Source organism: Silurus meridionalis, chromosome 11, assembly GCF_014805685.1.
Source record: "Silurus meridionalis isolate SWU-2019-XX chromosome 11, ASM1480568v1, whole genome shotgun sequence".
Taxonomy (NCBI): Eukaryota; Metazoa; Chordata; class Actinopteri; order Siluriformes; family Siluridae; genus Silurus; species Silurus meridionalis.
In genome coordinates, this window is record NC_060894.1 from 5,301,713 (window position 1) to 5,313,225 (window position 11,513).

The 11,513-nt window shown below is 39.1% G+C and overlaps 1 protein-coding gene across 1 annotated transcript; it reads left to right on the forward strand.

Moving 5' to 3' along the window:
• The first annotated feature begins 205 nt into the window (after positions 1-205).
• Positions 206-11,262, forward strand: LOC124393648 (protein mono-ADP-ribosyltransferase PARP14-like). Its single transcript, XM_046861602.1, is given in 18 exon segments — positions 206-475; positions 815-939; positions 2,842-2,884; positions 3,008-3,220; positions 3,306-3,533; positions 4,137-5,207; positions 5,210-6,516; positions 6,653-6,901; positions 7,011-7,232; positions 7,307-7,418; positions 7,554-7,706; positions 8,496-8,558; positions 8,661-8,843; positions 8,947-9,153; positions 9,243-9,872; positions 9,977-10,122; positions 10,229-10,403; positions 10,543-11,262. Coding segments are annotated over 18 exon segments (5,580 nt in total). The 5' UTR covers positions 206-297; the 3' UTR covers positions 10,818-11,262.
• The last annotated feature ends 251 nt before the right edge of the window (positions 11,263-11,513 follow it).

The following is an 11,513-nucleotide window of genomic DNA, read 5'->3' on the forward strand; positions in this document are numbered from 1 at the left end:
TGGCTTTAAATGATTAATCCCAATCCCAAGATGAATTTTAAATAGGGTTGATTATAATGAGTATACTGAACTCAGATAAACTTGGTTTTTATCGGATTGAATTAGTACCAGACACTCCCTTTCATTTTCTGGAAAAAACAAAGCTACGCTGAGAAACGAAACGAAAGCGAAACTTTAAACTGGAGCGGGCGCGCGCGCACACACACACACACACACACACACACACACACACAGAGCGCTTCCTTGTCCTGGACTTGTCCGTGGACTTTATCTACGTTCGGCTTCACGAGGAGGACTATGGATGAATATATTTATCCTCTGCTCGTGGAGGGAGATTGGTCATCTGTAAACTTTCAAAATTTCCAAAAAAGAGTTCATATTTATTTCCAGAACAGAAGGAAATCTCAGGGGGGAGACTGCGTCATCGAAAGATGGACCGATCGGAGCTGTACAGTCCTCTTTAAACAAGAAGAAGGTGAGTTCAAAACAACTTAAAACTACTTTTACAAGTTCCCTGAGCAGTGTGTTGGAGTTTATTGGAGATGATCATGTTTGCGTTCAAGTTTTAGTTTTGTTGAGTTTAAGCAAAAATCCCAGTGAAATAAAAATCAAACAGAACCAAACAAACCTGAGAATGGAGAGAAATATCAACAATAATTATATAGTAAAGGCTGAAAATGCGGATTCATGGTTGTAGGAATGATTTCAACACATGGATTTTTGCTTTAATTAGTTTCAGTAATCCAGACAGAAACGCACTCAGTTATCACAAATATGCATTTTCTTTCTGATGATCGGTTCACATGCGTTTCAGTCCGGGACCAAGTTCTGGCTAAAGCTGAGCACTCAGTACCCATCGAGAACCATGTGGTGAAACTGAAGGTGTCCAAACCATCCAGTGAACCAGAAAATCGTCCAGAGGAAAAACCACAACACTCTGTAAGTGGACCATTCGGGTTTATGAAGTTTTTTTTATGCCTTATTAATAGATAAAGATTTTTTTTTACATTTGCTTAAAGTATTCAGTGTTTGATTACTAGATTTTTGATGTATTTAAGTTTTTGTATATTTGTTTTCCTAGACCTAATGTCATGAAAAAGTGTCCTGATTTCTTATTTATTTGCATGTTTGTCACACTTTCATGTTTCAGATCATCAAACTAATTTAAATATTAGTAAAAGATAACACAAGTTAACACAAATTCAGTTTTCAAATAAAGGTTTTTATTATTGATGGAAAACAAAATCCAAAACTACATGGCCCTGTGTGAAAAAGTTTGTTAAAACTGTGGTTTATCATACTTGAGTTAAATTCCTCTAGCCACACACTGGCCTGATTACTGCCACACCTGTTCACAATCAAGAAATCTCTTAAATAGGACCCGCCTGACAAAGTGAAGTAGACCAAATGATCCTCAAAAGCTAGACATCATGCCGAGATCCAAAGAAATTCAGAAACAAATGAGACAGAAAGTAATGGAGATCTATCAGTCTGGAAAAAGTTATAAAGCCATTTCTAAAGCTTTGGGACTCCAGCGAACCACAGTGAGAGCCATTATTCACAAATGGCAAAAACATGGAACAGTGGAGAACCTTCCCACAAGTGGCCGGCTGACCAAAATTACCCCAAGAGCACAGTGACGACTCATCCAAGAGGTCACAAAAAACCCCACAACAACATCCAAAGAACTGCAGGCCTAACTTGCCTCAGTTAAGTTCAGTGTTCATGACTCCACCATATGAAAGAGACTGCGCAAAAATGGTCTGCATGGCAGAGTTCCAAGATGAAAACCTCTGCTGAGCAAAAAGAACATAAAGGCTCGTCTCAGTTTTGCCAGAAAACATCTTGATGATCCCCAAGACTTTTGGGAAAATACTCTGTGGAATGACGAGACTAAAGTTGAACTTTTTGGATGGTGTGTGTCCCATTACGTTCGGCGTAAAAGTAACACCGCATTTCAGAAAAAGAACATTATACTGACAGTAAAATATGGTGGTGGTAGTGTGCTGGTCTGGGGCTGTTTTGCTGCATGAGGACCTGGAAGATTTGCTATGTGGTATAAATAGCTATTGCTATTTGATAAATGGAACCATGAATTCTGCTGTTTACCAAAAAATCCTGAAGGAGAATGTCCAGCCATCTGTTTGTGACCTTAAGCTGAAGCGAACTTGAGTTCTGCAGCAGGACAATGATCCAAAACACACCAGCAAGTCCACCTCTGTATGGCTGAAGAAAAACAAAATGAAGACTTTGGAGTGGCCTAGTCAACGTCCTGACCTGAATCCTATTGAGATGCTGTGGAATGACTTTAAAAATGTGGTTCATGCTCGAAAACCCTCCAGTGTGGCTGAATTACAACAATTCTGCATAGATGTGTGGACCAAAATGCCTCCACAGCGCTGTAACAGACTCATTGCAAGTTATCGCAATTGCTTGATTACAGTTGTCGCTGCTGGTGGCCCAACCAGTTACTAGGTTTAGGGGGCAGTTTTGGATTTTGTTTTCCCTCAATAATAAAAATTTAAAAACTGCATGTTGTGTTCACTTGTGTTATCTTTTACTAATATTTTAATTAGTTTGATGATCTAAAACATTTAAATGTGTGACAAACATGCAAAAATATAAGAAATCAGGACTTTTTCACACCACTGTATGTGTAAATTGTGTATACATGAAACACTTCTAGAGCAAAAACAGCTCCACTTCCACCAGGTTGTAGGGTGTGGAACTACACAAGCACTCAGAAACTGGATATTGTATGACTATAAACCTGTTTTCAACAATGCTGTAAAACAACCTGGACTTTGTCTTGATTAGTTAATATGCTCATGGTTTTTATAGGCTAAAACAGGAAGTGATGTGTCAGCTGCAGTTTGGCGAACAGGTGAGGAAGTGTTTATTGTGTTTTAAAAAAATATATATACCTCATTTACATTCTCATTTAAATTACTTGCTTTCGGATTGACTTCTGCACATGATCTTCTTGTCTGTATTTTATCCCCTACAGCTGGTCTTAATGCAAGTCAGACTAAAGGCAATGAGGGGTTGGAAGACACATCATGGTCCTGTGCTGCAGTCCTGGAAAATGTGCCAGAAAACTTGAGCAAAGAGTACCTCATGCTTTTAGTAGACAGTATTGGCAGTTGTTCTGAAGATGAATGTTCCTTAGAGTTAATTCCAGAATCAAACGCTGCTGTTGTGACCTTCAGTGACGTCTACAGTATGTCCTTAACTTAAAGCTTTTGGTACAGGGAAAAAGGAAAAGACAGATTGAATTTATAGATCATTTTGTTTTCTTTTTACAGCTGTAGAGAACTTTCTTACAGCATGCAAGACTAAAAAAAAGTTCCAGGAGTATGGTCTCAAAGCCCGCCGTTTGGAGAACACAAGCAGTTTTAAGGTGGAAAACCTGCCTGCTAATTGCTCTGACGACCTTCTGGAACTTCTCTTTGAAAAGCATGTGGGATCAGTGGAAAGAATCAAGGCAATAGCAGATGAACGTGCTGCTATCGTCACCTTTCGTGATCAACCAGGTAAATCATTTTTATTGTAATTTATACAACTATTTGTGGAACACATTCATACACAACCAACCGTGTTGCAGCAGCACGTGACTGATCATGCGAATACAGATCAGGAGTCGCAAATTATGTCCACATCAAACTGCAGAATGGGTTGATAGTTTTTATTCAAAAATACAACCTATGTCACTGCCATATGGTCTGAAGCGAAATGAGCAAAACGACCATCCCACTGGATATCTGTCAACTAGACATCTGGACAACAGTCCAGTTTAGTGAACCTGTTTAGTCATTTGCATGATCTTCTGTTGGTGTAACATGTTTAGCTCAAGTGTCAGCTTGTGCTGAGATGCTTTTCTGTTTAGCATTGTTGAAAAGAGCTTTTTGAGTTGATGTAAGCTTGCTGTATCACAGAATTAGCAAAGCCTAAATTAAAACAATCTTTGTCATTCTTCTCTGATTGCAAAACATTTTTACCCCCTTTTTTTTAGCACCATTTAGTGTAAACTCTAGAGACTGTTGTTTGTGAAAATTATAGTAAAATCTCGATGTGCAATCTCTGTCATCACATTTCTCGTATTCTGATGTTTGAATCTTTTTTATCATTCTTTTCAGATGTTCATAAAGTCCTGAGAAAAGAATACTTTACTTGCAACAATCGGTTTGATATATATCCATATTATCATTCTTTGGGTTCTGCCTTGTACGGCAAAGACAGACCAACGTGGACACTGCCCAAACCATTTACATATAAGATCCATCCTGCTATTAGAGAATTCCTCAAGAAGAAGGGACAAATCTCCTCCATCTGCAATCAGATGAGCTCACACTGCTGCCAGGTAAATGTGGACAAGCCTGAAGTCCAGTTCAGTCCCCTTCCTGCCCTGCTGAGACAAAAGGGTATAACCAAAATGCACATAGACAACTGGCAGGAAAACACAATGGATGCTTTCAAAAACATCCTATCCAGCTTTGCTGTTTTTGAGCATGCAGTGACCCGTTCAGTCTGGACTGCGGTAGAGAAGGACATCCGATCAGTTGTAAAAGATAAAGCTGTCCTGGAGGTGGATATTTCAACAGGATGTCTGACTCTTGCAGGAATGGCTAAAGATATTAACATGCTAAAACCGATATTGGAGAACGTTTTAAAGAGTGCATCGAGTCAAATAGAAAGGGAAATAAACAAGACCTCTGAAATCATTTATATGCCCCATGAAATATTCCTCTTACTTCAACATGAGGGACTGCAAAACATGGCTTCAGCCAAATATTCACAACTGGAGCTGATGTACAATAAAAACACCCATCAGTTAACATTAACTGGTCTTCATGCAGAAATTATGGACATAAAAAATTTTGTGTTGGAGAGTCAATTAAGGAAGAAAGAAAAGGCCCTACAAAAGGACCCTTCATTACTGGAGTTCTTGAGATCAGTGAACTGTGAGGAAATGTCTGTGGATCTGTTCATATCCAAGGGAATTAACGCAGTCTATAGAATTGAAAATGGGAATACTGTTTTGACTGCATGTACAGACAAAGCACTGGCAGAGGCTGAGAAGAGGCTTGAAATGATGCTGACATTACAGTGCCTTTCTGTAGAAGATCTACATGTGCTTGAAAAGCCTGAATGGAAGGCTCTCAGTAATCAGCTCTATGAGACATACAACTCCTCCAGGAAGAAAACTGTGCTCATGAAATATTTAAGAACAAAGTTATGGTTTGTGGCTTTCAGGAACCAGTTAGAGAGGTTAGTAAGAGTTTGGAACAATTTATTGATAAACACTCAAGAATCGAAGAGACCGTTCGTGTCAAGTCTTATGCTGTGGTGAAATTCATCAGAGAAAAGATGGCAGAGGTTTGGCAGAAGTTTCTAAAAGGTGAAGAAATGGACATACATTTTGACACAAGGCCCCTGATTCGCATCTCTGGAGAACGTATTAATGTTCAGCCAGTAGTAAAATCTTTTCAGAAAATTGCAGGTTGTCTCCACACTGATAGTTTGATTATTAGAAAAGCAGGAGCCAAAAAGTATTTCCAGGAACAGGGCAGCATAATCATGATGATGATAAAGCAGCAAAGATTTGTGGTTGTTCTTGAGGATGCTTCTATGAAGGATGATGATGAGGAGAGTTATGATGATGGTGGAATGGATGGTTTTGGAAAGCTATACTGTGAGGTTCAGATTCCTGGTGGTATTGTCATCAAAGTCCTGGAGTCTGATATCTGTCAGTTCAAAGTAGATGCTGTGGTCAATGCTGCCAATGAGGACTTGAAGCACATTGGTGGTTTGGCATTAGCACTTCTGAATGCTGCAGGTCCATCTTTACAACAAATGAGTGATCAGTATGTGGCTAAAAGTGGGAAACTGCTACCTGGGAATGCTATTACAACAGACGCAGGTCAATTGCCATGTAAATATGTAGTGCATGCTGTAGGCCCACGATTTAATAACAGTGACAGGTTAACTGCTGTGAAGAAACTGAGACAGGCTGTGCGGGAAAGTCTGAAGGAAGCTGTTCTTAAGAGGTGTTCCTCAATAGCAGTCCCTGCCATCAGCTCAGGGATATTTGGCTTTCCTCTTGACCTATGCGCTGAGACAATTGCACGAGAATTGCATGCGTATGTTGAAGCCCCAGGTGGTATGAACACACTAAAAGAGATCTATTTGGTGGACAATAATCCCAAAACTGTCAATGCCATGGCTCAGGCTGTTGGAAAGGAGTTTATAGATTTCAACCCCAGAATGTCCTTTCCACAGCAAATGGGACATGGTAATGGTCACTATATTCAAAACCAAGGTCAGGGACATCGAGGCACTGGGGCAAGAGGTAATAAATCTGAGTTTTTTGAACCCCGAAAAGGATTTAACTCAAACCCACAATCTAAAAGCCAATTGCAGGACATAGGAAGGTCAGGATTGGTGTTTCTTCAAGCTCAAACCACAGTAGAAGGACTGAAAATCATACTTAAGAAGGGGAATATTCAGGATGCATGTGTAAGTTACCATTTATATATAAAATTATTGCTTATTACCTAAAAAAAAAATTATTTTGTTTAAAATCTATATTTTAAAATGTATATTCTAGAGATAAATCTTAATACACCATTTATCTTTGGTGTTTGTCTTACAGTCTGATGTAATTGTCAATACTATCTCAGAAGACCTGGATCTCAGTAAAGGTGCTGTCTCCAAAGCACTTCTCGAGGCTGCTGGCCCTCAACTCCAGGCTGAAACTCGGTCTCAAAACCTCAAAGCACTTGGCGATTCCAATCTGAGCTATGGAGACATAGTGGTTACTAATAGCTATAACTTAAAATGTAAAAAGGTCTTCCATACTGTTTGTCCATTTTGGAATAGAGGGGGTAGATCAGAAGTGGAGGTAACTGTAGACTTTGTAAATATTCTGCACATTCTACATATTCATTGACTTTTTTATTCAATATACAGTATTGCACTGTATGAAATAATTAGATTTGTATGTTTTCTAGGTTCTCAGACAAATCATACGAAACTGCCTCAGAAAAGCAGAGAACCAGAAAATGCCTTCGATTTCTTTTCCAGCCATTGGCACAGGGAACCTTGGCTTTCCAAGAAGTCTTGTCTCCACACTTTTGTTAAGTGAGATTCATGCATATAGTGCCCGTTTTTCTACTAGATACCTTACGGAGGTGAACATGATTGTGCATCCTTCAGACAGCGAGACTGTCCAGGTACTGGAAACAATTTTTTATAAATTGGCTACTCTCTGTGTGGCTGATAATAATACATTTGTTTGCTTTATTAGTGCTTTGAAAAGAGCTTCAGAGGTGAAAAGCAGGAAACCGTCACCGAAGGTGCACATGCTGTTCAACCACCCGCTAAAAATCCACGTCATTTTAGACCACCACCTTCTGCTGGTCAGTTACTGCCTTTCCTGCTGCTCTTCATCAGGCTGGATTATTGTATTTGTAATTAGTTACTAAACATAAATAAATAGTGTAAGAAGAACCCAAAATGTACTAACTGCAGTGATTTAAATAATGACATTTCAGAAGGTTTTTTTGGACCGGTTTCAACTCCTAGTCTTGGAGTGCACCAAATGCGAATAGGGCATCTGAAACTGGAAATATCATCAGGTGACATCACCAAAGAGAGATGTGATGCGATTGTTAATTCTTCCAATAAATTATTCTCTCTAAAATCAGGTAAACTATTTTGTACATCTCACTATTGCATACTATGCTCTTTTATGGCATCTTGAGTGCACACCACAACAAATTAAAAATGCTAAAATAATGCTTTAATTTACTGAAAACAAACCATACCCCTGTTTAATTTGATCCATATAGAGTTACATTTAATGTTGTGGAATGCCAGCAAAACAATCAAATCTGTTTAACCACTTCAATTCTTCTTCTTCTTCTTCTTCTTCTTCTTCTTCTTCTTTTGGTTTCTCCCATAAGGGGTCGCCACAGCGGATCATCAGTCTCTATACCCCCCTGTCCTCTACATTTGCCTCTTTCAACCCAACTATCTGCATGTCTTCCCTCACCACATCCATAAACCGCCTCCTTGGTCTTCCTCTTTTCCTCCTTCCTGGTGACTCCATCCTCAGCATTCTCCCACCCATATACCCCATGTCCCTCCTCTGCACATGTCCAAACCATCTCAATCTGGCCTCCCTCACCTTGTCTCCAAATTGTCCTACACGCACTTTCCCTCTAATAAACTCATTTCTAATCCTGTCCATCGTCGTCACTCCCAACGAAAACCCCAACATCTTCAGCTCTGCTACCTCCAGCTCCACCTCCTGTCTTTTACTCAATGCCACTGTCTCTAAACCATACAACATCGCAGGTCTCACCACAGTCCTATAAACTTTCCCTTTCACTCTTGCAGACACTCCTTTATCACATGTATAACCACTTCAATTACAGGAGCTTAAAATGAACTTTTCTTTCTGTAACATTTTGAATCAATCTCTATATATTCAGGAGTGTCCAAGGCCATTTTAGATGCTGCAGGGTTAGCAGTGGAAGGGGAATGCGCACAGATTGGTGAGTAAATCCTTTGATTTTCCTAAATGTATTATAGTGATAGTGAAATTTTTTATTATAGTATCTTAGAAGCATAGTTAATATTGTGTATTTTTTTTTAAGTGGCATCACAGAGTCAACAATCAGACATGATCATGACAACAGGAGGACAACTTCCATGCAGACAGATTATTCATGTTATAGGTCGCAACAGTCCTGCAGAGATCAAGATTGTTGTTTACTCTGTATTGAAGTTCTGCGAGGAACAGAAGTTCTCCTCTGTTGCCTTTCCAGCACTTGGCACTGGTATAGCCTCAGAGACTCATTCATCATTTATAAGTTTGGGTTCTTCACAGTGTTTATTCCTGTGTTGTTAAATATCACGCATTCTTGGTCTCTAATTGTTCAGGTCAAGGCGGAGCCAATCCTTCTGCTGTAGCCGATGCCATGACTGAAGCTGTGTTCGACTTTGTGAAGAAGAAAAAAGGACTAAATTTGAAAAGTGTAAAATTCTTGATATTCCAGACATCAATGGTGTCGGATTTCCACAAGTGCATGCTGAAGAGGTCACAGGACAGTGTGGAGGAGGAGGGTGGAGTAATGAACTGGGTTAAAGGTATGCAGATGAATCCATTGCATAAAAACAACCCTAGATTTTTTGCTTTTCTCTTACTAACCCAAATCATGTTTTGGTGGTAATTTTAGGTACATTCGAGACTGTGACCAACTTCTTTCGTGGTGGCAATGCAGAAACAGAAACAAATCTAGAAGACTTTGTGTTTGTGGGCGAGGAGTTTGAGCCTGTCGTGTTTCAGCTGTGTGGAGAGAGTGAGGATGACCTGAAAGAGGCGAGGAATCTGATCAACGGCTTTATTGTGAAGGAGCATGTATGTTCAAATATCATGGACTCGGCCATCAACTATTTTGGCCAGGAAGAGGCAGAAGTGCTAAGCAAACTGCAGAGGGAGCTCACGGTTAGCATACACCTTTCCAACTCTTCCTCAGAGCCTGAGTTCACTTTGGAGGGCCTGACACGAGACGTGGTAAAGGCTGAGAGCACAATCCGTGACATGATCCGAAAAGTGGAGAAGAAAATGACACGCCAAAGCGAAGCCTTTTTGCTAAGCACCAGCATAGAGTGGCAGTATCAGGACCGCAGAGAAAACACTGTTCCTTTTGATATTTTGACAAACTACGACCTGGAACAGGCTTTTCGGACAAAACAGCCTTGTGTAAAGATCGCTATTGATAAAGTCCCGTATGAGGCCCATGTACAGTATTTCACAGCTGTGGGGAAAAACAGACAGATTCAATTGAAAAGGATTGATCTGAAACGTAAGACATGACACCCGAAATAGTTTTTGTTAAGTTTTACAAACTTAACAAGTCAATACAGTAAGTTCAGTTTCTATTTTACTTCATGTTCATTTTTTTTACAGAAAAAAACACTGTCTCTCTGCCCAGTCACTGGGAGGACATGAAGGGAAATCTAGTTCTGTCGGTTACAATTCAACAAGGCAGTCAAGAATATACAACAGTAGAGAATGAGTTCAGGAGAACAGGTCTGACATCACAAATCCTCAAAGTAAGTTATTTTATATAAACCGTGACTCCCAAAATGATATTAAACATGTCTTGTGCATTGTTTGTAGTACATGTGCATCAAGCTGCTGATATTACACTATTTTCAGATTGAAAGAATTCAGAATGAAACTCTTTGGAATAACTACATGAACCAGAAGTCATACTTGGAAAAAAAGAACAAACATACAAACAACGAGAAGCTGCTTTTCCATGGCACTGGCTCGGATAATATTATTAAGATCAATGAGCGAGGTTTCAATCGCAGCTATGCTGGGATGCATGGTATGAAAAAAATATGAAAATAATTTGTAAAATCAATTATGGAATCAGTAGTAAATTTAGAAATTCTTGCTTTTAGAAAAAATTTGAAAATGTTTGCTTGCATTTTCCAAGTTGAAATACAGTTTTGTCCTGTGTTTAGGGGCCATGTATGGGAACGGAGTGTATTTTGCAGTTGATCCGAACTACTCTGCCCAAGGCTACTCAAAGCCTGATATAAACGGTCACAAGCGCATGTATTTGGCTCGAGTGTTGGTTGGTGACTCCACCACAGGGAAAGCTGGACTCCTTGCACCTCCGGCCAAAAACTCCACCGGCACAGAGCAGTATGACAGTGTCACTGATAGGCAGCAATCGATGTTTGTGATCTTTCATGATATTTATGCCTATCCTGAATACCTAATCACTTTTCAGTAAAGGCTGTGTTTACAATGACACTGAGAGGTTTTTTCTGAAGTTTCTCCACTGAGGGACAACAAAATGAAGCCATATAGAAAATACAAATGTATATCATGTACAATTTACAAAATGAACCTCTTGATTCTGCAAAAAATATGGAGCATAATACAATGTCCTCACATTTTCTTCATGTTTACTCCTTATACAGTAAAATATCGAATGTCTTGCAGCTTAGTTACATTTTATTACAGGATATTAAGAAATATAGACTGATCTTTAAGGCAGTAAGGACAGTTAGAGAGTAAGCTTCTGAGGTTCATATTGATTATTTAGGAAACTGTTTGTTGAAAGTGTTGAGATCTAAATTACACAGTACACATCTCTCAACACATTTTATTACCTATGTGCTATTCGTATAAGACAAACGAAAGGCAAATAAATACTTACAAAACAATGACAAAAATTGTCTTGCTTTTTTGAGCCCTACAAATGTGGCTCGGTTTATTACTGGAGTGTATTTGCACTGCTTTGTTTCTGCTCTTCTCTGAACATCTAAAAACAAAATGATTACAAATGCAAAATTAATCTATTTCCTTTTCCTCCCTTAAATGTAGTGCAAAGAATATGTAATAATTGTACAAAAAAAAGAAAAAAAAAAAAAAGAACAAATCGAGAACTCTTTTGCTTAAGCAGCTATAATGCCTACTATATTGT